Consider the following 25,844-nt stretch of genomic DNA (forward strand, 5'->3'; position numbering starts at 1 on the left):
CTTCTCATCCCAGGTCATGTGCTGTAAGGACCCCCTGACTGTCTTGATGGCCCTTTGTAGGATCCTAGAGTTGGATCCATCTTAAACTATGGATGACAAAACTGGAAACAGTTTTCCAGGAGGATTGTCACTAGTGTCAAGGAAATTTCCATGTCCCTTTACCTACTGGCCACATTCCTCCTTGTATAGCACCATATGGCTTTGGTTATTTGCAGTGAGAGGACGCTGGCTCATATTCAGCTTTGCATCAAGCATAGTCTCCAGGCTCCTTTCATGTCAAATGTGTTCTTAAGTTGTTCTAGTGGAATTCAAATTCATTAGGGAACTGATAATGAAAAGTCCAATGGGACTGTCTCCCTGCACTAATTCTGTGTTGCATCAAAGGCCTTTTCTGTGCTGTTACTTTTAAAAAGGATGGCATATAAAGAAATGAGTTCCACTTGCAGAGAACTTGCTGCCCATCATTACCTTTTAAAGCTATCTGAGTAATTCAAAAGCATTTGTCTAGTTAATTTCCATTAACGAAATTATGAAGTGGAGACTTGTACATTGTGGATGGCTTTCATCTAGCTGTGAACTTGTTACGAGTGAGGCTGTGTAGCAAAATATTTCATGTATTTTGAACAAAAAATGTCACTTTGAAAACTTACTGAAGAGTGTAAGGACCTCAGATTAAGCTCTGGTTTCCTGACTTCTGTAAAGATGCGTTTTGCCAGTCCTTTGGATAAAAGTAATGGTGAAAAGGTGAGAAGCGAGTGAGCTGGAAGAGCTGAGAAAAGCATATTTGTCTGTAGGTTAATGGCCTTTTTCTTTTCAGGTATGTATGCTGCCATGCCAAGAGACATACTGTTGGTGGTGGGAAATGAAATTATTGAAGCGCCTATGGCTTGGCGTGCTCGTTTTTTTGAGTATAGAGCATATAGGCGAATAATCAAAGATTATTTCAACTGTGGTGCTAAGTGGACAACTGCCCCCAAACCCACAATGGCAGATGAACTCTATGATCAGGTATTTTTCTCATCTTGCTTCAAAACTTCAATTCTGGTTATACAGAATTTTGTTAGCTTCAACCTGATAGCTAGGTTTCACAAAATTGGAGGTGGGGGTGAGTGGAACAAAACAACTTTGAAAAGTTGTGGATTTTCTAATGTTTGCAAATATTCTGTAGCCTTTCCAAGGGAAACTGAGTGTGTGTAATTAGGGAATAAGAAATAGGAAGATGTGCCTATTGAATTCAAGTCTGATTTGACTTGTTTTGATTTTTGGCTGTAACTTAGCATTACTAAAGAGGAAGGAATGCTAGAAAGACATCACAAAGATTACTTGAAAGCATTGAGATTCCCTGAGAATGTCCATATGTCCTGAGTATATCAGGAAAGTGCAAAAGAATAAATATTTTGTCACAGAAAAAAACCCTCCTAATTCTTGTTTTGCATGTTGATTAGAATTTTGAAAGTTACACAAAAGAAATAGTGGAGGATCTAAACTGTGAGTATTTACACTCCAAATCTTCAAGTGAATATCTTTTTTATTTTTTTTCTTTCATAATAATTTTGACTCAGACAATTTTGGTAGTTTCCTATAGGCCCCCAAATGCATTAGGATCTTCATAAGAGCATCTACAATAAGTCCAGTAAAAGTGATTGTGGAATGATTATAACTTTCTGGGAATGGTGACATCTTATCAATGATGCAAAGAAGTCTTTGTTAAATAAAATTACCTTGGAGTAATCTGTCAATATTAGAAAACTTCCAGAGCCTGTTACAAACCATGCTTACTTATCCAGTAGGTTTTCTTTGTGCTGTTTTTTCCACCTCATTTCTTCCTAATTGCATTGTCTCATTCTAAAATCTATTTAAATTCCTGTAGATCTACCTTCTATTATAGTTTGAAGTACTGCTGCATTCTAAAATGTGGAAAAAAGTAGGGAGTCCACCCTTGTTAGGAAATACCAGTATGCAGGGTATTTCTGTCACTGTGCAGTGATTTGTTGGACTGATAGTTAAACTCCATTGGTAATGAATGCTTTTGATCCAGAAGCCATAATTGCTCTTCAGAGCCACTGTCTCTATAATATTAACTTCTTGTTATAATTATTGTCTCTTATCACATATTATTGAATGTACTTAAAACCTTTTTACTTAAACTTCCACATTTATGCTTTTTTTTATTCCAGTAACAAGCCAAACCTCCTCCAAGGAACATACTAGATATCAATATAAACATATTTTCCTAATTTCAAAATGCTTCTCAGTAGCAAATAGTTTGAAAACTTTCCCTTACCATCTCCAACCTAAAGTTGTTATTCATTCTTTTATAACTAGGATTATCCAATCCGCTCTGTTGAAGACAGGCATAAACTGGCTGCTCAGGGAAAATTTGTAACTACTGAATTTGAGCCATGCTTTGATGCTGCTGACTTCATTAGAGCTGGAAGAGATATCTTTGTACAAAGAAGCCAGGTAAACAAATGTTTCTTCTAACTGTTTTGGTATTTATCTTAATGATTTATACTTGGATTTATGTCATCTTAAATTCCTGAACAGCATTAAAATAAGTGTTGACAAAAGAAGCTGCTATTTGTAGAATACGTGATACACAGGATGAGACTATCTTACAGCTAAGAGGTTAGCTAAAGGCACAAACTTCTATAATTTTGGCTTTTAATATTTATTTAAATAAAACCTTGGATAAACTAAGCAGTTTATATTCCAGCCTAGTAAAAATTACTTTGTCCTCTTTTCAGGTTACAAATTACATGGGCATTGAATGGATGAGACGACATCTTGCACCAGACTATAGGGTGCATATAATATCCTTTAAGGATCCTAACCCTATGCACATTGATGCCACTTTTAATATAATTGGACCTGGTCTTGTGCTCTCTAACCCAGACCGTCCCTGCCATCAGGTAAGAATGTAGCGGAGAGAAAAGTGTGTTGTGTTTAGAAATGACTCAACTGGATTAGGTCCCTCCTGGATAACTGCTAATCCACAAGTTTATTTTGTATACACTTGAATAATATTAAATTATTGAATGTAAGTAGCACTCAGACAGTTGTCCAGGAACTTAGAGATGTATTTGCATCTTGGCTCTAGAACTTTCTCATCAGTGCAATGACCATCGTTCTCCTCCAGTTTTCTGCTTCCTTGTTGTGAGGCTAGGTGGGTGTCTTGTGTGTTTCTTCCTGTGTACATAGTTTAAATATGATGGAAGCAATCTATTTTGTAATAATGTAGTATCAAAGTAAGTACATAGGATATGCTGCTTCTCTGAACACTGCCACTACATAAATACATTAACTGTATCCAAGGAGAAATTGAGGGTTTTCTGCTGCTTAGGTGAGTAATCCCACTTTTGTTTCTATTTTGGAAGCCTCTACTTTGGTATTATTAACTGTACCAATGGCAGGAGGCTGGTAATTGCTCAGATATTCAGCTTTGAATAACTGAGTGAGAAATACTTTTGGAAGTAGGAGAGACATGGCTCAGTGTGTAAAACCTACTACTTTGAGAAAAAGCTGATATTGCTGAACAGTGCAATCTTATCAGAAAGCCTCCCAGAGAATTACAAGCTCATCTGTGTTATAGGCATGTTATCTGTACTGTCAGTGCTTGAGGATTTTTGTGAGGATCCCTGTGATTTCAGGAGCTGTACAACTACATGGGAGTAGCTGAGCAGATACTGCATCAGTGGGTTAGAGCTGTGTGCAGCAGATGGTGGAACCATGCACACAGAATAGCACTTAGAAACAATATTAGTCTCTTTTCAGCAAGTGGTTTCAATGCAAATAGTCCCATTGAATTACTGCCTCTTGTAATATCCATCATGAGAAAATATTTTTTAAACAATCATAGTATTTTCCTCCCCTTTTCCCATTGCCTGTTTTTCATAATCTTACTTGCAAGAATAGGTTTTTGGTATCCTTGTGTTAAATCCATGTGCTGGTACTTTTTTAAATGGAAAACTGCTGCCTGTGTAGATAGGAAAGATAGAAGCAGCTTGCTTTCATAAAAACTGGTTTGGCAGTTCTGGATGACCAGGAAATGAGGGGGTAGAGGAAGTGCCCGTGAAAGGGGGCTTTTCTTTAAAATCCTGGCAGACCAGGCGGCTTATTGAGTTTTCAGAATCGGAGCTCCATCTCGTGGTAATACTTGAATAAGGAGCTCTTCCAAGTATTCAGGCATTGAAGTTGAAAAGTCGATTCTCCTTAGCCAAATTATCATCCCCTTACTTTTAACTTAATCGTGTAATTCTTAGAGACATAAATTATCTCCCAGGATGCCTTTATTTTGTTCCCTTTGTTGAATAAGCTGCATATTAAGTTTCTTGTGAAACATGATGCAAACAATTTTATGTGTTATTTTTGGTGGTTTTGTTTATATAAATGGCAGTGTAATATCAACAGTTTTTACAGTCATATGGGAAGAAATAATACAAAAAAAATATTTAATACTTTGAGCTCTTACTAATATCTTTACTTCACAGGATCTAAACCACATGTTACCTTTTATCTTTAATGTATCTTAGTCTACCTAACATGTATAAAAACAGTAGAAACAAATGCTGGTGGTATGAAAAGTTTGAAAAAAATGCTTGTCTGAAAACTGGGTTTGTATGTGGAACTTGAAGGAGGGCAAGAGCAGTGAATGGAGGGAATGGGATGTCATTGAAGTAACCTGAGAAAATGTGGCACAGGTTGGAGGACATAACGTGATACTTCAAGAACCCCGTTTAGAATATAATTAAATTGCTCTTTCAGATTGAGCTCTTCAAGAAAGCAGGCTGGACCGTGATTCACCCCCCAGTGCCACTCATCCCAGATGGTATATTCACTCTTTCTTTTTTAAGAATTCCAAAAGTATTCTTAAGAGTATTAATATGGGGCAACATTGGTACAAAATCTAGAATTATTATAGAACGTTCATTCTCACGTGTTTAGATCACCCCCTGTGGATGTCTTCTAAATGGCTCTCCATGAATGTCCTAATGCTGGATGAGAAGCGTGTGATGGTAGATGCCAATGAGACATCAATTCAGAAGATGTTTGAAAACCTGGGTATGTCCTAACATATTTCAGCATATACTTAAAACGGTCTCTATCAGCTATGCGCATCAGGGTAAATGGAGGTTTCACTTGAAGTCAAAGCAGCCAGCAGCGGAAAAGGTACTCAAATGACTGGATTAGCAAGCAAGAAGAATTCAGTCATTTCTCTCCTGAATACTTCAGTCATATGAATCTTGTGCCTCCTGCAGCTTGCAGCAAATAAAGGTATGAGTAGCAATTAAAGTTCCCGCTAGCATGCTTTGAGTGAGCTTTTCTAATGTAAAACTGTCTGTTCAGTTTGGAGGTCAAAATCTGTCTTGGAGAGATTGAGTGTGCATATTGCTAAGTGGTGTAGAACTGGCTGTCCCTCATTGCCAAAATGCTTTCAGATTTTTCTAGCTTCAAACTCACTGTGCTTTAAACTGTCAAATTAAGACCACTTAACCCAGCTATTTTTGCTCATTTATGGAAAATCGAGTCCTGTGAGATGTAACCTCATGATAGGGTGGAATTCCTTTAGATATGCAGTGGCAGGAGAACTATAATAGAATATCAAATCTGAAAGTCTTATTATGCACAGATAACTGCGAAGACAAATAATATAGATTTTAAAATCTGAACTCGTACAGTTAATCCAACTGCTTCCACCATGCTAGGACTGTAGATCTACTTGTGGCTCATAGCTGGTTAGTAGGAGGGTAGCCCAATTGCTTGGTGCTGCAGCCAGCTGACTATTGCTGCAGGATACATACATGGTGATACAAAAGTTGACAGGGTAGAAAGAAGACTGATGGGTAGATGAGAAGTCAGGGAACTGAGGGATCATTGCATTGCGGAGTAAAAGAGAATACTTCTCAGTAGCAAAAACTCCTTTAAAGGGAGAAAAATGATGGGAAGGAGAGGATGATCCAAAGGTGGAAGATAGCACCTGTGAACCTAGAAGAAGGGTTGTTGCCATGGGTGTGAGTACACTTACTGAAGCTTCCCTCAAATCTGAGACAGATTGCAGGCGAGAACAAGGCAGTCTAATGCTTTAATCTGCTTTTGAAGACTGACTATACAACCTTTAGTGAGTCACTTAGCTTTTCAGTCTTAGGGTTAATTAATTCTCTGCATGACCGAGGAGCTGAGGATGCATAGATGCTTGAAAGTACTTAAAAATGAGGCTATTAATGCTAATCATGACATATCTGTCACACTTGAACTTCACAGTCTGTGTGAGTTCTAAATAAACTCCTGTAGTCACTAAATTCCTAGAACTGAAATGGGTCTACCTGGAACAAGACTATTGCTGACCTAGATTATGGATTCTACTGAGCTGCTCCTGAGCTCCTGAAAGTACCAAGAAGCAAAAAGGCAAACTTCATAACAGAAGTGTCTTCTGATCCTAGTCATCTGTCAGGACTTTGTATAAGCTAAGCACAGCTGAAACATCAGAGCTGAAAAGAAGTGGGAGGACGTTTAATCTAGGTAGTAAGCATAACAGCGCCTTTCCCTTTTCAGAGAAAAGAGGAGTCAGAGCTCTGTACTCTGAACGCTTCTTTTCTTAAAAGACACTTGAAAGAGGACACTCAGTGTCTGAACCATAAATGCTCACACAGATTTATGTAATTGCGCCCTGGTCATATATCGTAGCAGAATTTTGGCCAATTCTTCACATACCACAAAACCTGAATTTTTGTTTTTGTTACCAGCATATCATAACACATCAAATACCAGCAGTGCTCCAGGCACTGTATATTCCTGAGGGTATCGCTGGAATAAACAAGCCAGCTATGTTCCTAGGTTATTCTCTGCCTAGAATCTGGGAAAAGAAATTTGTAACAAATGAGTAGGCGATACTTTCTGTACTTGCATCTAGCCATAGGATCTGATAAAGCATTATCTAATTTTCTCATCAAAGCTTACCACATGAATTTGAGATTTTCATTTTGAAGTATGCAATGTATGTTTCTTGCAGGCATTTCTACAATTAAAGTGAATATTCGCCATGCCAATTCATTGGGAGGTGGTTTCCATTGCTGGACATGTGATATCCGCCGCCGTGGTACCCTGCAATCTTATTTTGACTAGTTATGAGCCAGATAAGCAGCAGTTGTTCAGCTTCTAAAATAAACATAGGAAATTAACAAATTAATTTCACTTTTGTTAAAATGACTGCATGAGCTTTAGTGCTTGATCAGTGGTGTCCTTTCAGTGGTCTGGTAAATGATTCATTCTTACATACTCTTCACTTTCAGCAGTATAACTGAAACTATGTCCATCAGCAATACAGACTTTCTGGCTGGCTTTTTGAAAGACATCCTTCATCTATGAAGCCTTTTGACATTGGCTTTGAATGTAAAAACTTGACAAGATAGCTAAAAGGTCTTCCTAGAATAGCTTGGCCACTAATACGGAACATCTACCTCTGTCTAGTAATCTATCAAGTAGGCAGCTTGAAATGTTAAACTTGAGTAAACATTTCTTATTCTTTTAATTGGTCTATTGTTCTAGTATATTCATGTTTAGTGAAGATAAAATAGATGCAACTGCACAGATCTCTGAAGGAACCAAGTAATTTTAGAATGTTTTTTATGTTGAGCCATACAGATATTTACAGAGAATTTCCGGTATGAACTAACTTTTAAAACATGTTCACTTATTTGCCATATCCTTCTACATTTTCTTCTTCTGATGCATTTGTCATGCATCTGAATACTTTTTATATTGCTTTTTGTATTGCTGAAATTTGGTTTTTATTTAACTTTTTAAAGTGTACAAATGATAGCAAATATTCTTCTTGTGCAGGTTTCACTCTGAATTGTTTACATAACTTAAAAAAAAAAGCACAAAAGGAACAAAAAAAAATCACCACCAACCTCACTCTACCTTAAACCTCTGACATCTTATAACTCCTTCTTCCTCCAACTGTAGCAGATACAGAAAAATGTATCAAACATGCCTGGTGCTGTAAAGCAATTTGAGTATTGATTGCTGACTATGTACTTTTTATGCTAATAAAGTTTTTGCATTCTTAATTTGTTGCCCTTCTGAAAAGGAGTAAGCATGAAATGTCTGGATGGGTAGATGTATTTCCATCTGTTCTAAAAATAAATATACATATGTGTGTTTTCTGTAATGTGTAACATTGCTGGCCCTTGTATAATGCAGAAAACCCTTGTCTTATGTTGTTCATATAGTATATTTCTGCTTCTATTTTGCACAGAAGTATGACTGAGAGGGGAAAGTAACTCTTATAGATGTCTCTTAACAGAGTGTGGAGGAATCTACTAATTCATACAATGCAGAGCACCATGGTAGAAAAGGTCTTGCCTATTTGGCCATATTTTGCCTGGAGTTGGGTAAGACTAAATAGGTTATATATTAACAATCTGGAGTGCTTTAAGATATGCCAGACTGGAAGAGCTAAGGTGACAGCTGCCAGCACTTGACCATGTAGAGATAGTCCCTTCTTTCCCTTTAAAAATTGAGGCTCTTTGGACAACAGAAATTCATCTGTGTCTTCCTGTAAACAGGCTTTGCTTTCCAGTCTTGACAATGGAGCTAGACAGCTGGGTAGAGAAGCATGCACAGCAGGTCATCTTTCCCATTGTTCTGCATGCTGAAATGCTGTCTGTGTGTTTGTGCTTGGCATGAGACACCACAAGATACAGCTGAAACCATTAAAAACTCTGGCCAAATGTGATTAGTGGCAGGACACATGTACCCCTGACACCTCCAAGATTAAGGAGAAACTATTTTCATATGTTATATGTGACCCCTACTTGACAGGTCAGTGGTGCTTTATATGAACATTACAGATGCTCCAAATTGATCTCAGTGTACTCTTCTGAAGCAATTGTGGTATAAGAGCAAGAGGAAATGAAAGATTGGTGGGGATGTCTGCCTGTTTATTCTGACAATGAAGGTGTAGTTCTGTCAAAAGTAGCACAGCCTGGAGATTTTGACATCATAGAGAAACACTGAAGACCCATTTAGCTTCAGCATCAGACTAATAGCTTTAGTTCAGTTCCCAACAAATGCTTGAACTCTTGAAATTTTTCAGTTACCACCATTCATATGCTATTCTGATTTGTAGTGTTGAATTAAGGCATGGGCATCCAATGGTGAATGACTGAAAAATTATAAGGAACCTTGGGGAGTTTTTTTTAATACCCATCTGGGAGAAATGCAAAAAAACCAACAAGGACTGCAAATCACCCTGGGTTCGGGTTTTTTGTTTGTTTGTTTGTTTTGGGGTTTGGTGTTTGTTGGTTTTTGGTTTTGTGGGGGTTTTTTTGAGAGGAAAAACACTAGAATTGTTTTTTTAGCCTTTCCTGTTTTGTATGGATTCTCACCATTATGATTCTCAGGCTCTGTTGCTTGTGGGCTGTTTCTTTTTAGGCACATGATGCATTTCCATGGAACCATGGACTCTTATTTGAATCTACTCAACACTTACAAGTTTTCCTAGAGTTTTAAAGAAAGTGTAGTAATTATTTGATGACAAATATGTAAGCTCTAATGATGGTACAAAGCTGTCTTTACAGCAGGCCTGTGAATGTGTCTCACTCTCTTTTTTCTTCCAATTCATTTTAGCAAGCTGAAATAACCAACCCAACCAAACAAAAGTACTGACTAGGAAGTTTAGGCTTCTCATTTAACAGGAAAGCAATGTTTTTACTATGCTTTCCTATTTGGATCGTGACAAAATATAAATTTCAAAGTTTCTAATGTCATAGGTTAGCTTTAGCATTCTTATTTCTAATACTTACTTGAAGAACAGCTTTAAGAATTAATATAACTTTTCTTTTGTAGCCAGGAATTTTGTTTCTTTATTAGGTGAAGTTAGTACACACATTACCTGGAATTTCTTCCTTCACCCTTTTGGACAAACTGAATTGTGTGTAAAAAAAAAATCTGGGTATGGTCTCAAAGGATCAGAATTTTTCTTTTCCATTCATGGTTCCCATGGTCATACTTGGTAGGCCTTTAGAAAACGATATTCTTCTGCACCAAATTTAAGTACCAAAACTCCGATTTCATAAATATTTCAACCTTTTCCTGGCTTTTTTGCTTCTCTCTCACCAAATGCTCTTTTTTTTTTTTAACCTTAAACTGCACACACAGTACTAAGTCTTTCAACCTGGAAACCACTGGTGTGCTTCTGAAGTTGGTTGTGTTTTCTCTGCCAGTAATACAAGTTCTTTTACCTAATCCTTGAGGCTTCGACTGGTTTGGAAATAGACTTTTCTCTTAAGTCATCTTTCCTTCAACAAGGAAGGTAGGGGAGTTGTTCCATATGAGCAGAAGCTTTCTGTTCAGTGTCAGTAGTAGTGTCAGAACACAAGTTGGAGAGACATGCTAGCAGAAATGCACTGACACGAGGAAGTGTTATTATTAATACTACTATCATTTTGGGACAGAGGATTTGGTGGTGTGAATATGTTTGAGACCTTCTCAGATCTGTCTCCTTCACTGATCTTAAATTGTTCAGTGAGCCAGTCCGTTTCCACATAAGTCAACAGGGAACGCAGTGGTTAAACAATAAATCCCTGGAAACTGCTCCAGCCTACAAAAGTGGTGAAGAATATTTGGAAACCCTTTGGGATCCTGTGTAAGTCTCCTGCATCACAAGACCAGGGAGGACAAAGTTTTTATCTTTCCTGGAATGGCAATATTTTCCCACCAGTGAGTATGAGCATTTATTCACAGGTATGTTAACAAACATCCTTGGAGTGGATGTGCATGTCTGTATCACCGAATGTAAAATTATTGTGTCACAATTTCTTCTGTCCCATCAGTGTTATTTGGAGATATGATCGTGCTACTGTGGGACCGAATTTATGAACTGGACAATGTAATGTTAAAAAAATTCAAAGGTACATTATAAAACTCTAGTGGGCTTTCTTTATAGTGGAAGTACTTGAAAAATGCTGATGGGAAGCACCATTTTCCGCAGTAAACTGTTGAAGAGGGAGGGATACAGACACAGGAAAACGTTAAGAGGAATGATGAAGGGAACATGATATATAATATTGTTATGGTGGATGTCACCACACAATACTGATACATATAATCTTCCGAGTTATTTTTGTTCTTGCAGAGAGGGCAGTCAGCCCGTGTCACAGTTGGTTTTGGTCAGACAAGACCCTGGAAATAGGGATCTATGGTGAGAAACAGAAGGGTTTGGTTTCTGCTTTGATATCTAATTACAAACAGTTTTTTGAGGCCAAATTACATGTGGGCTGGAGGAACCAGGCATGATGGTGTTCAGCCATCTCTGTTCCAGGCTGCAGTTTATATGTAAATAAGTTAAATGTGGGCTGGACTTGAATTCTCCACAGTTTGTTTTTCACTGGCTGACAAGGCTTTAAACACTTGCAATTGTTTTGCAGAAGGTCAGCTTCAGCTTTGAAAATAGCACCATCAAAAGGAGCAACAGAAACACAGACCTGACTGGGAGGCCTAAAACACTGCATCAGCTGTAAGGAAAGATGATAGATCAGTTGCCTCATCTACAGAGGGTTTTTTAGGGTGGGCTCAGCTGCAGGGAATTAGCTAAGCCCTCCCTGGGCAGGGGCCCTGGGCAGCTGGGATTTTGCTTCCATTTTGCTCCTGAAACTTGGCTGTAGTAAGCTCCCTGTGTAGTTGTGTAGATGCCTGTAATGAAGATTTTCATGTCTGTTTTTTAGATATGATACAATTCTTAAAGTACCAGCACCAAACCAGAGAGGATGTGGAAAGAAGGTAAAGTCTTTGAGGCAGGGACATCTGCCTGTTGATCTGTAGTTTGTGGTTGGGAATGCTAAGTGCTGATATGATACGAAGTTGGGGAAGGTGGTGGGTTTTTACCTCTACTTAGTGGGCAGAAGGGAAATAATTTTTTTTCCAGTTAGTTGCTTTGGGCTGTGTCTGTGGTAGCAGAAAATGGTTGTTTCTTGTTTTGGTATCTCCTGAATATTTCTGCTGCCTAGCTTAAAATACTCTCTTTTGTCTCTACTTTTGGCATCCATATGATTAATAACAAACTGCAAAGCTTGATGGACAGTTCTGCAACTGCTGTCCTAATGCTTAAGAAGGTTAGGCTGATGTCTATATGCCTCCATATAAAATAAGTTTTGGGGGTTAGATCAAAAATTAGGCTCACTGTGAAATATAATTTTTTTCTCTGGTTTTGTGCAGTGCTGGTGGAAGTTAGATTCTTGGATCCACAGACATTTCTGCTAGACAAAGATTTTGCTAGAGTTGAATTCCCTGTTCCAGCCTCCCAGACTGGCTGAGGCTCTTTATTCCTGCTAGGCTGAGAACCCAGTGTGTCCAGTTAGGCTGAAACTGTCAGGATGCCTCTCAGCCTCTGGCATTTATCACTTCCCAAGAGGGTCTGTTTCTGCTTTCCTTCTGCTAGAGCGTTCTCAGAGCTTAATTAAGCAGCCAGGAAATAGCTTCATGATAATAAATGATGTCCCAAGCTAGTGGTTCATTCATTAGTTTACAGCAAATTGTGACGATTTATGAGTGAATGAAGTCAGGCATATGAAGGAGAAACTGAACCTTCCAAACAGTTTCTTACTGCTATGTTATTTTCATAAGTTTGGTAGTGCGAATGAATTGGGCAGCCTCACAAAAAATAGACTAGCAAATCCAATGTATGCTCTGTGACAGTTTGCACCACCTGCTTCCCCTGTGTCTTGAAGGACAAGAATGAGGGTGAAGCTGTTTGGCAGAGACCCAGACAGGATAATGTGAAGGTGATTCCGGCTGGCAGGGATAAGCAGGAGGAACTGGCAGAGACTAAGGTAACTCCCTCAGGTACGTTGATCTGTTATCTACATGGATGATAGTTTAAGAACCTGATAGACTTAACTGTGCTTCTGTGAGTTCCCGTGTAGAAAAAAGTGTAGAAATACTATTTGTGTTTCTGTGTTGGCATGTCATGTGTGTTATTTCTTCATGTGTAATATACCTATCCTACTGCTTCAAAGAAGAGCTACGGTGAAGTAGGAATATATATATTTCAGTTCCAGTGCTTGCCTTTGGGGAGTTTTGGATCTTTGCCTCATCTGGTTGGGGCGTCAGATGCTAAAGTGACAAACCCAGTATGACTATAACTGTGGCCTTGTGAGATTTGAAGCACTTGGAGAAAGGCAGATTCTGAGAGCTGCATGCAAGGCACCCAGAATTATTAGAGCAAAATAATAAAAAGTAGGTCCGTACCGAAAGATAGACAAAAGCACCTTGTGGGACTTATATGCACCACATCTGAGACAGCATGGCAGAAACAGTAAAATGGACGTGATGATCTCTTGTGCCCTACCCCTGCTACAGCTTTGACCATAAGAACCAGTTTGCTCTGAATGTGGCTGGGCTCAAATGTAGATGTTTCACCATTCCCTGATACTTCTGTCTGATTTATTAGGATCTTGCATCAGTGCTTCCCAGGCACAAAGGGATAACACAACAGTGTGAGTGGCTGAAGGCTGAGTTCTTAATGGCTTTGGATGGGTGCGTCTGTGTATAGCACTTGAGGCAACATTAATTCTTTCTGAGTTTTCCCTATAGCTGCAGGGAGTGAGGTGGAGAAAGGGTGGTCATGGTGGCTTGGGCTGCCCTGCAGCTAATCCATGACTTGGAGGAGTTTTTTTTAAGGCATACCTAACCTTCCCCTTCTAAAGTATGGTATGTCAGCCACCCTTTTTTACATACTCAGTCTTGCCTCCATCTTTTTCTTTTATGTTCACCACCATGGCAGATGAATTTTAGCTGGTTTATGAAGCTGGACTTATGCACCTGTTTTGTTGTGACTGACAGTAGTTTTGTATCTCCACATTATTTGAAGTCTGTAGGAGCAGTCTGATTTCTTTTCCACTGAACAATCAAAAAATTATCTCTGCCTTGGCACTACTCTTTATTCCCATCATTTGAAAGATATTGTGCTGTGCTGCAGGTGCAGTTAACGCAGCACAAGGATCCTAAGTAATTAACAGCTCTTTATTCAAACACTTGTTAGTACTGATTAATTTGTCTCCTTAGTCATCTATGTCTCGTTTTGTCCACAAGATGGTGTTGAATAAGGGTGAAGTACCCTTATTGTGAGCTCCGTGTCAATAAAACCTTCATTGAGGCATGTACCCTAAACAGAGCTCGCCGCTAGATAAACTTTACCACTGCCTGCGTGAGACCCTTGAAGGCCAGGCAAGCATTTACAGAGGAAACCTTATCCCCATGAAATAATGGTGGTGTAGGAAAGGGAAGACCTTGTGGAAACCCCTTCCCAAAACCACAGCCCCCCAATAAGCTTGAGCACCTGTTTGGCGATTTGCACAAACTAATGGGGACTAATGGCCACTCATCGGTCCATGGTGGCTTCCACCCATGCCAGGGCCTGGCCCCTTTCACCCAGTGGGATGTCAGGGCCATGAATGCCAGATTTTGGCTAGTGTGGAGACCTCGGGGACTGTCCACTCTAAAACAAGTGAAGTTGCATCCTGACACAAAATATCAAGTTTTATCTAGGGAAGTGCTGGCAAATCCCAATGGCAGCAGCACTAGAGAATAGTAGTAGCTTTCCTCCAATCTACCCTAAAGGATGTTTTTAGAACAATTTTTCTTTATTCATCTTGTTCCTGTTGACGTTTTGATCAAAGTAAGTGAAAACACCACAAAATGTTTTTCACCTTGTAGGTATCATTCATTCGATCATACATAAAGTAGTATTTCTCAGCATCACAAAGTACGTATCTATATATGTGAAAGCAATTGCTGTAGAATGCAAGGACACAGTTGGACATTTTCTAAGGGCAAGCTGTATTGTTTAGGCTTGCATAGGCTGTCAGAAATTACACTAAGGCCAAATGAAGATTGGCCTCTGCCTTTTGAAACTTCCCTCACATGGGCTGAGCACCCCATAAAGATGTATTGCTATAGCCATTAATTTTAAAACTATGGTCCAAAAGCTATACATTTAAAGGGTCGTTCCCCATTCTTTTAGATCCCTCATTGGAGTTCAGTTATGTCTCCCTCTCTACAGGAAATTAAGAGCAACTGTTGGTATTTTATTGAGCTGCAATGCAGGTGAGATTTCTGTGGGTGAAGTGGTTTATCTCAGCAGTTCCTGTTCCCTCAGATTACTGTTCAGAATATTTCCTTCTGTTGACAAAAATATACTGCTCACTTGTAGAAATATGAAACGTATTTGGAAGAACCAGGAGTTAAGAGGAACTGGAAGCTACTCACATCACCCTTAAGAAATTCCAAACCATTAGGACAGAATACAATCTAAATTTCTACAGAAGCAGCAATTGCTTGTGAATTGCATATTATGTCTTCTGCAAATCAAAATCTCCTCTTGGTAATACGCCAGTGATGCACTTTTGAACAGCAGATTTAAATTCAACATAATGCATCCTCTTTACTCTTTTCTCTATATTACTTGTGAGTCAGCGAGGCATGGAAGTAACTGTGTTAGATGACCTGCTTGATGTTTATAGGGATGTTGGGTAGTGTGTGGCCCTAGCTAGCTGTAATACTGAACTGTGTTCAAGGGAGCTACAGTTCAGTGACCCAGGCTCTCTTACATAGCTCGTGGAAAAGTTGTAACTGAACTGTTAGTTTTTTCTGCAGTTGACTAGTGAGCAGGATGATCATCACTTGAACGTGTGACATCCTTGTAGAACAGGAAGTAATGACACTTTAAAAAAAAAATTGTTCAAAGTACCATTACTTAACACGATGTCAGTACTTTCAAGAAATACTTAATAAATAAAAGCATTTGGTTTACCACAGGCTTTTCCTCTCATAGTGAAAAAAATGATCATTGCATCCCTCGGTATGGTAGTGGCAACAGTGACTTATTCTTGGTGTGTGGGCTCTTGCTGTTCCCAAGAGTCATGAATTTTGAAGACTAAGGAATTGTATACATCCACCCCTCCTTTTTGGATGAGAAATTCTGAAGCAAATTTGTTTACTCTTGTGGTGGGCTGGACTTTTCTTGGGATGTCTGACATCAGAAGCTGACATCTCATGTTGCAAGGTGTTTTCGGTATCATATAGGGAGTTCCTAAAAAGAAGGGTGAAAAGGGAGTGGCTGTCTTGATTTGAAACAGGCAAGGAGAAATCTTATTCTTCTGCAAAATAAAGGCCTGCTAAGAGAGTCCCCTGCAGCACCTTGTTCAATGTACCTGCCACAACTTTGTCAGGAAGGGTAGGTCTCCAGCTCATTCCCCCCACCTCTATTTATTATACAAAATCCCATTCCTTGGGAGAACTGAAGGACTGTCAGAAGGATGGTAAATATAGTCACAGAAGGAGAAAAAAAGTTAATTGCAAAGGCTGAGTTGCCTGGCCATGGTGAAAGAGGAAATCAGATAATCAGACAAGACATGGAGATAAATAATCTGTGTCTTTTATGTGTGTGGCTTGTACATTAACCACATTGCTTTTGTCTTTTCTATATATCTAATAATGTGTGGTAAATGGGACACTGGCCAAGTGGAGGCAGGGAAGAGGATTGCAGTGCTTGTCCTTATCAATTGTTAGGCAATGATTTCACAATTGTAGCTCATTTTCTTCATTGTGAAGCTAAGAGACGGGCTGTACTGCACCACTGCTGTCTGTAAACACCAGCATATTCAGATCCTGCCCCCGCTTTTGCTAAAAGATAAGCACAGTATGATGCAAAATGAGATTTCTTTCCTAAACAAGAAGAGATCTATAATGGCCAAGCACTCAAGGTATGCCTAGCAAATACCAAAACCTAAACCCTCTGCAATGGTCTTCAAGATGCAGTAATTTCTGTGATAACGTGGCCCCTGAGTTCAGCTCACAAACCTTTTCTAACTGGAACAAACAGGTTTCTTTCACTATACCAAAAGTCCGTGTTTTCTCACAGCAGCCCTGATCCCTGCCTTGTAGCTTATCTCAGGAAGGAAAAAAAATTAAACTCTTGTTTAGTGTTGACTAACAGTGTTGAAGTTACAGCAGGATGTCAATTAACCTGTTCTGACACGTTGCCTTGTGGCAGCAGCCTGTTACAGACAGGCCAGGGCAACCTCTGTAATAGGCAGCCTTATCAGGGCTCAAGCCAAAAGCCTCTAGGACTTGGGTCTGAGTTTTATGTTTGTGCCCACTGTGTGTTTGGCTGAACATCCAGCTCGGTGAGGTATAAACAGTGTCAGGGTGTCACTATCGGCCCAGCATTGCCAGGTTAGGGGCAGCTTGGAATAAACCCGCACCCAGCCTGAAGTCAAATGTACCATCTCTGTTGCACTGGCAGCTTCCATCTGGTGTGCCTTCTCACGTGGCTCTTCTTGATGGCCTGAGCTTGGCTGGGAGCATTTTGCGGGACCTCTTTGTCTGCTGGACCACCTATTTTTGTGAACCTAGCATTATTCCTCTATTGAGTTTGCTAGAAGCTGGCTCTATCGGAAGAAATTTGAGCAGAGCCCACAGTGCAATTTCTTTAGGAAACAAAATGTGAAATAGTTTTTAGCTTTCCCTGCTGGTCCAGAAGAAATAGCAGTCATTTCAGACACGTCCATGATGCTTTCTACTTGCCTCTGCATTGGAAATGCAAAGAGTTGTTTTGTCTCTACAGCCTCTTCCATTTAACAGCTCCTTCTGTTCTCCTGCAGAGGTAAGTGTTGTTCCTGCCTGTGTTCTGAGGGAGAGAGAAAAACTGCACCATGCTGTGGGTTCTCCTGAAATAAAAAGACAAACTTCTACCCAGCTGCAATTACAGCTCTCACTTCCTGATCTCCACTCCTGGGCTGTACTTCAAAGCCCTCTTCAGATTCATCTGTGCGTTCCCTTTTCTGTTTCCTCTTCTTTCCTTTCCTGGTGGACTTTGACGTCAGGACTGCAGAAAAGTTTAGTTTCTGGTTTGGTATCAGGGATAGATCCTCCAGCCCCGAGTCACCTTTTGACGCAGGGAAGAGCCATCACCCTTGTTTTACAGGGGAAAACCACTGAGCTGCACAGGCGAATGTGTCTGGCCTGTCATTGCTGAAGAAGTTAGTGACTAATCCACGGGGAGAGTCCTGATTTCCTAAATTAGTCCAGAGTAAACCAAGCTGTGGGCTATCCTTCCTGCGATCTGACACAACTTGGAACAGATGTCTGGTTTACACTAAAGGTTGAAGCTAAAAACCTTGTGAGTTTGCTTCTCCACAGCAACCATAGGAAAGTTTATGTTATGCTGCATACAAGGAAAGTGTTTCCTTTGATTGCTCTGTTTTAAATTAGGAAATGGCCACTTCAAAACCTGAAAAACTGTGAAAATTACTGCCACACAATGTCACCAAAGGAGAAGACGTAGCATGGACACCTACGTGGATAATGACATAGAGCACTTTTGCTTGCTATTTAATGCAAGCAAACTTCAGATGGCTAGTTTCGCCTACTCTAGGACATAGCTAATATATCACTAGATGGGTGACTTGTAAAGAGAAACCAGAGAAAAAACAAAATGCAAAGCAGTTTCATATTTCGGGCAGGCCACTTGCCGGCCCTCTTAGAATTCAGCAGGGAATTAGTGATCAGAGATTTTTGCCTGAGAGAGTAAAAGGAATAGTGGAAAACAGTCCTTGAAGCTGCTGTAATAGACAGACCTTGTGAATAATTGGGCAACGACTGGTATAATTTCCCCTGCTCCATTCCTTGTCTTACATCCTGCCTGAGGCTGAGCTGACTCCTGGCTAGGCAGGGCGGGCTGCCCAAAGGTGCCCCACAGAGCCTGGCTGCAACGGTCTTGGGTTCTGCTCTGTGAAAGCTCCTTGGCTCTCAGAAAAAGACCCACAGCATATGAAACCACAGAAACTGAGATTTAAACCTGGTGAATATTTGTAGCAGCAATTTGTGTGCAGCAGAATCTTCCAGCTGGGATGGAAGTATCCTGTGGGGATAAGTCACCTCTGCTTTTCCTTGGGCTTATGTGGGCAAACGGTAGGAGTCTACGAGTCAGTAGACAGAGATGTAAGTTTGATGAAGACACTCTATATCTTCAGTGCACAGCCAGCTGTTCTTGTGAGATAGTAGTGCTGAGTATTGCTACTCTCATAGCACGGGTGGGGAAACTGAGGCACAGAGCTTCCAATTTTACCTCTCAAAATCACAGAATCAATGGCAAAGACAGACTAGGTTGCTGGTTTCCAAATCCTCACTCTTATCCTTTGCTTTGCTGTCTCTCCATAAACATCTGTGCCCTTATACTTCTTGCCTATTTTGTTTGTCGTGTTTGACTTCACTTCTTTGAAATAAATATGTAATCAACAATGCGTGCACCTGGCTCACAGTTAGACATGCACTACTCACAGTGCTTGAGGGCCTATAACTGTACGTCATAGCCTCAATAGACACTTCTAGCTCCTGACAATTTTGTAAATGTAATCTCAAGCTCCTTAAAGACCAATTTTAATTAAACTGCTGAGAAATATCTCATGAAATCCACATTAATGAAAAGATGGGTATATAATCAAGCATGTGATCTTGAGCAAATCACTTTTGCACTTTGTGCTTCAGTGGCAGAATGAGGTCTAAAAATCAGATCCCTGTACTGCTAACTTTTAACAATGTTGACAATATGAACATTTGATTAAAATATTTTCTATTTTTACAGAATTAAATTTAATCTTTCTGCACAGCTGCCACCCTCCCCCCCCCAAAAAAAAAAAAAAAGTTGTCTCCTGCCATATAGATATTTATAAAGAATTGTTCGGCAAGAAAGGTCACATATTAGAGAGAGGGAAAAGCGGCCTTACTTTTCCAGAGTAGCTGGTGATCCTGGACTCCTCTGTTTTGCGGATTCTTAAAGAGAGGCCTTTCCCGAGTGGGCCAAGCGGCTGCACTGAAAATGAAGCCATGTGTGTCTTTGAATAGATGCCAGAGATCACAGTCACTTTTGAAATTTTAGGGCACTAGCTATCTGCAATGGCACTGCCTGATATGCAGTGTAAACAGAACTAAGAGGATTGATCTTTTGTTACCTGCTTTTATTTCTGTTTATTGTAGCCCTTCTCTATAACATGTGGTATGTTTGGAGAGAAATGTTACTGTCTAAATTGAGTGTGCTCCTTTAGGTACATTGTTGCTCCTTACCCTGAGAATAATAATCCATTTGCTTAAGCAAGCTCCTTTAGGCAGCCTTATGGTATAGCCTGATTTTTATGGACTCTGGCAGGGAATTGAAGGTTATTCTGTAAATTCATCCCTATTTTATGTAGGGTTTTGAGAGTAGAACTTTATTAAGCTGAGTGTGTGGAAGGTGAAAGTCTTGCTAGCGCCTGGATAGGAGCTCATGGTCTCTGCTGCGAGACCCTGAAGGGGTTACCCACCCAGAATGCTGAGGCACACGAGGCTGCTCATCCTGAGGGACGTGCTAAGGGGTTTAACCCCAACAGGATTTGCAAGCAGAGCTTTATATTTTGTATATGGCCCATGCACATATGCTGAGAGTTCTGCATCGATCAAAATGAATGTATCTCGGCTCAGAACAATCAGCCCCTCGGCATCTTCCGTGGATTTCTTTCATCTAAGAAAAATATTTATCTACCCAAGCAATCAGTCGAATGTAAGTTGGCTTTATTACTGTAGTGACGTGGAATGGTTGGTTGCTGGGTGACCTTGCATCTGATTTTATGGTCTAGGCCAGCTCTGGTAGCAGAGAGGTGTGGCCACGTATTGCACTCTGTTGTCAGGCTTCTCCTGAGGTGATCAGAGGTTCAGTGTCAGTTCTCCTATAGCGCCTGGGAAGCCGTAAGCATTTGCCATTTGTTAAGTGAAAACCTGGATCCACAAGGAAGGTCTGAAGGAGGTAAATGCCTGACAAGAGGAGCTATCAAGGCTTAAAAGAAAGACTAAGCTCTGTGAAATCCAGTGAGGAACTGGGATCTGCAACCTTGGATTAGACAAGTGACCATAAACTGGTGTGTGGCTTACGGCAGGGCTTTCGCAAACTGGGACACTAGAGCCTGCATGGTTTGGTTTGGTTTTGCCCGGAGGGTGATTTAATGTTTTTCATTGGAGATCAAAGTTTTTCAACAAATCAGACATGGAAGAAAATGAAGGAGCAGATATTTTTGAAACCAGCCCTGTCTCTAATGGCCCTTGGTGCAAGGTGAGGACTTTTTTTTTAGTTCTTCCCCCAATTACAGAAAATATTATCTCTTTCTGCTGTTTACAAGTGTCTTCAGTAAACCATTGCCCTTGGACCAGACTGCACACAACCTCTGCATCAGCCTTTGTAAACAACTTCAGAAATTCCTTAGAGCAAGGTTGTGCTGAACATTAGAAATAGAAATGAAATGGTAATGTGTGTGGTTAAGCAACTGTCATCCACCTCACTGGAAGTTTCAAATATCTGAGTAACTACAGGTTTCTGTGCTGTGGAAACTACCAAAATAGTTCTCTTAGGTGCCTGGAAAATCCAGGAACTTCTTATAATTTTAGCAAAGCCACTGCTTTAAGATTTGCAGGTCAAATGTGTTCAGTAAAACTGCAGCAAGCATAGGGTACGATAAGCATTAACTTGGGCAAACAAATCGACAATTTAACAAATTGACAATTTAACTGCATGGAACTCGATGTCCAGCAGCAAACTCCTCGTACTTTCTCAGAGCTCACTTGAGTGCATTTAACCTTCCTAGTGGGTCAGCTGTGCTTCTTGTCAAATCTTGAGCAGTGAGGTTCGGAGATTGTTTTCTGTTTGCTTGTGTTTGTAATTTGATATCATGTAACAACATTGTCCTCAGCTCACATATAACCACAGGGGTAACTCTGACATCCTGTCTGAAAAAAAACCTTTGTTGTTTCCCTTCCTTGAAATTTGAAAGATTTCCAATTTGGACAGGTCAGCGTATTTATATCAATCTCATCCTGTTACGTGAGATTAAACGATTAAATGTTTTGGGAGCTGGGCATTTTACCTCCATTTTGTTTTCCCCAAAAATACTGGGGTTTTTTGTCTTTACGAATTTTAGAGGGGATTGGTGGAATTTTTGCTGTTGCCTGTGCTGACGCCAGGAATTCAGTCCAGACAGATGTGCTTTGGACAAAGAGTCTCAGAGATCATGCCTGGAACGTGCCAGTTTAGATTTTAGCTCAAAATCACCTTTTCTTAGGAGTTACTGAAAATTAAGAGAACTTAGGAAACTGGCAATCTGCAATATATCTGAGTGTTTGATACTCATTAAAAATATTCTTAGACACTATAGGAATATGTGTATCTAATGAAAATTTGGTTTGGTTTCAAGAGCTGGTCAAGTGAAAGAAGCACAATCACCTTGTCCTGCTGGAACACCTGCTTGGTGTCGATCACTTGGTTCATCTCCTGTGGTCTTTCTCATTACTGCTTAGGGTCCTTCACTTGAGTATCTGCAACAAAAATATACATTGCTTTTTCATTTACTGTTTGTTATTTTTATCTTCTTGTTTACAAAGTTGGATATCCAATTAAAAGGAAGAAGCAAGCAACACTCAAAAAAAGTTAAAAGAAAAAGAAAAAAATGGGACAAAACAACGACAGCAGTTTGTAAACACTGAGGCTGAAAATTATTCACCCCAAATATTTGGCAAGTGGGCAACAATAACAAAATATGTTCACAGAACTCTAGACCAGTTTACAATCAAAACGTCTGTGTTTTCACAGGATATATTATTCATCTCTGATCCTGATTTCTGTGGAGGCGGAGAGTTAGAAGCTGATTTCTGGAAGTAGCGTGCAGCTGTACCCCTCGCTCAGTCAAATTTTTCTACATCTGTAAATATGCCTTGTTTAAAGAATATTGACACTTCTTTAGACATTGAGATTTGAGTTCGTGGGAGTCTGGGCAGGACACATGGTTGTGGCAGGAGGGGATACACTGAATAATAATATGCACTCTCTCATGCCCTGAAAGTTCACAGAATAGGTGAAGTTTTACATACTGCTCTTTCATGGCTCATAGAACACGATTTTCCTTTTGTAAACCTGGGATTTTCTGCTTTTTTACTTTAAAAACTGAAAAAAACTTTGTGGTGGTGTATTTAAGTAATACTGCAGTCTTAAATTTTACTTCAATGTGATAGCACATCTTTCTCAATAAGTATTGAGAAATAATACCGAGAATAGCTTATTAACCAGCCATTTAGCAAATGCCTTTGCATTTTTTGAAGTGTAACTTTGTGTTTGCAAATAAACTTGCCTGCATCTTGTTGTGGGTACAAATATTATTAATTAGATCCTCTTCGTCGGTCCCAAAATGTGGGAAGATCCAGCTACAAATATTAGTGTTTGTGTTCCCTTAGTGTTTAGTTTTTGAGGATCCAATCTTGTTTCAAGATGCGAGGGAAAGTGTGTTGATGTTCTTTTATTTATGTTTATTTAAAATAATAAAATATTTTCATTTTCTGTAATGAATCTGGGGAGCGCCTGTGCTGTGACTCAGCACGGAGACGTGCACACGGGCTGGGCTGGCTCACACCAGTGCCAGCAGGGCCTTGCTTTCATAGAATTTTAAATGCACTTGTAGGTTTTTAAATAAAAAGAAGCTGGTTAGCTATTAACTTGCAGAAATATCTGATTTTAGTGAACAGAAGATTACAAAACAAACTGGATTTTCACCAGCTCCCGAAGGGCAAACAGTACACTGCATCTGGGGGGAGAGAGAATTTGCTCCTTGCATTTTCCTGCAGCGTGTTTGTGTTGAAGCTTTGACACCCTCATAGTACTTGCTGTAAATGTTAATTAGCACTCTAGGGGAAATGTGTTAACAAATGTACCTTTGACACAGGTCCACAGCCAGGCTTTGCTGTGTAGCTGCAGACTGGAAAGATTAGCTGGCAAAGTAGGTTGTGCTGCTTTTGAGGAAACTTCAAACACGAGTTCAGCAAAGCTTGCTGAACGCTTTGACTTTTCTGCTCTGTTGCAGCTCGGGCTGCACTTGCTGCTCTACAGAAGAGATACCTGGCAAAATGTGAGCACTTGTAAGAAATAAGAGCAAACTCCTAGAAAAGGGATGTTTCTAGCCATTAACAGGCTGCAAATAAGTCTGCAGGGGCTATGGCTTTCACGTGATGAAGAAAAAACAGTGTCTTGACTTAGCACAAACTTTGTAGCAGAAGTGATTCCTCCTCCTCCCCCAGTGCCAACTTGATTACCAATAAATATGGGTGGTAAAGTCATTACCATAAGCTGTTAGAGTGGAAAGGTAACAGTAATGCATTCATAAACACATTTACCTCATCACTGCACTTCCTTTCCATAAACAGCAGACTGAAGATTCAGAAATTGAAATAATTTGGAGGGTGGGATTTATCAGCAGTGTTCAAACCTGCCTTAACTCAGGTCAACATTTAGATATTGTGGAGGTGTCTGGCCAGATTAATTCCTGAACCTGCCGTGACTTCTGTGAAGACTTATGCAGCCATTTTCAAGATTTGGCTTGTTCAGCTGTTCATTGCTGTGCAGTATCAAAGCCTGATTTCTCCCTAGTGAGGAATAGCTCATATTTAAGATGCTTACAGTGAGAGGAGTCCAAGGTTACTAACAGCTCTTTGGAAATGAGGCTGGTAATTTCAGTGCAGGCCTTGTGAGCCTGGTCTGCAGTTTGTGCTGGTGATGGAGGAGAGTGCCTGTGTCTCTAGGAGTGATGGGCAGCACTGCTGGGGCGAGTCCTCCCCGTCCCTGGAGTAGGATGTCATGTGAGGGATGATGGCATAACAACATAGCTCTTATTCCTCTGGTCTGACCCTGGCAACCCTCTTGTGTGACCCTCAGTGAGTATTTGCAAGTCTAACTTTACTTGTTTTTCTTCATGTAAAACTGTATATTTCTGGCTTTTATGGTCCTGTGGGGAGTTTCAAGCCTGTGAGCAGACTGTTTCTGGTGAGAGGACATCAGCCTCTGTTTTGCAGCAGAGTGGGCAGGCTGTGGACTAGGATGCGTTTGAATGGCGGGTGGCTCGCAGGGCACGGTGCAGATCCTGGGGACAAGCCTGACCTCGAAGTCAGGCATGGAGAGGCACCACTGCTTTCTGCTCCCTGCATCTCCAGGTTATGGGTGAGAACGGGATGCTGCAGAGTGTCCTTGGGCTGCCTGTCTCCACTGTGCCCACGGCTCAGCTTTGCCCATCAGCTGTGATCTGGGACAGCCCTGGGGTGGTTTTCTGGCAGAGGGAGTTCATGTGAGCACTCTTATTTTGAAATGCAGGTGAAAGAAACACCAATCTTCTCTGCAGTGGGAGATGTCCTCACTTTGAATTGCTTGGTAAAATATATCCAAAACTACTGGATGGAAGCCCTCTGGCACAGTACTGCAAGAGGATGCTGCAGCTTGGGAGGAGTTTTATTGCATTTCATACTGCTCCCCTCCTTGCCTCTGCAGGGAGTCCCATCTGAGCAAACAGCCCCCCAGCCGTGGTTGTGCAGAGCTGCCCAAACCTACCGTGCGGTGACTCACTGAGTGGGGATGGGGAACCTGCACAGGCGCCCACCACCCCACGGCAGGCGGGTGTCCGAGCCTGCCTGGGAGCCTGTGGCTGCTCTGCTGACTCCATCAGCCCCTTCGTGTGCGGTGGCTGGGTTTTGACCTCGTCCTAGGAGCCCGTGAAGTGGTGACTGAAGTCAGACCTGAGCTATGCCAGCTGGTGCTGTGGATGTGTTAAATGGCTTTATTGAGAGTGATGGGCTGGGTTAGAGCCTGGTCCCATTCATGCTGAAAAATTCACCGTAGGGGGATGCTTGGTTTGGCTGCCTGCAGGCACAGGTACCCGGCGTGCTGCCTCTGACACAAGTTTCTCCTAAAGCACGAGGGTCTGAGGTCCTTGCTCAGGCCCATTTCT

The 25,844-nt window shown here is 40.6% G+C and overlaps 1 protein-coding gene across 3 annotated transcripts in view; it reads left to right on the forward strand.

Moving 5' to 3' along the window:
* The window catches only part of GATM (glycine amidinotransferase), a 29,684-nt gene extending 6,889 nt beyond the window's left edge, over positions 1-22,795 (forward strand). Inside the window, exons 4-10 of one of the 3 annotated variants that reach the window (XM_065641555.1) lie at positions 818-1,008; positions 2,326-2,463; positions 2,748-2,912; positions 4,765-4,828; positions 4,945-5,061; positions 5,146-5,274; positions 22,673-22,795. In XM_065641555.1, the coding sequence (XP_065497627.1) occupies positions 818-1,008; positions 2,326-2,463; positions 2,748-2,912; positions 4,765-4,828; positions 4,945-5,061; positions 5,146-5,240 (770 nt within the window). In that variant the 3' untranslated portion in view covers positions 5,241-5,274; positions 22,673-22,795. Of the gene's footprint in view, positions 1-817; positions 1,009-2,325; positions 2,464-2,747; positions 2,913-4,764; positions 4,829-4,944; positions 5,062-5,145; positions 5,275-7,009; positions 8,111-22,672 lie in introns of those variants that run through there. The other 2 variants (XM_065641554.1, XM_065641553.1) reach the window with 2 other exon arrangements.
* Positions 22,796-25,844: the final 3,049 nt, after the last annotated feature.

The sequence above is a fragment of the Caloenas nicobarica genome, chromosome 10, assembly GCF_036013445.1.
Source record: "Caloenas nicobarica isolate bCalNic1 chromosome 10, bCalNic1.hap1, whole genome shotgun sequence".
Classification (NCBI taxonomy): domain Eukaryota; kingdom Metazoa; phylum Chordata; class Aves; order Columbiformes; family Columbidae; genus Caloenas; species Caloenas nicobarica.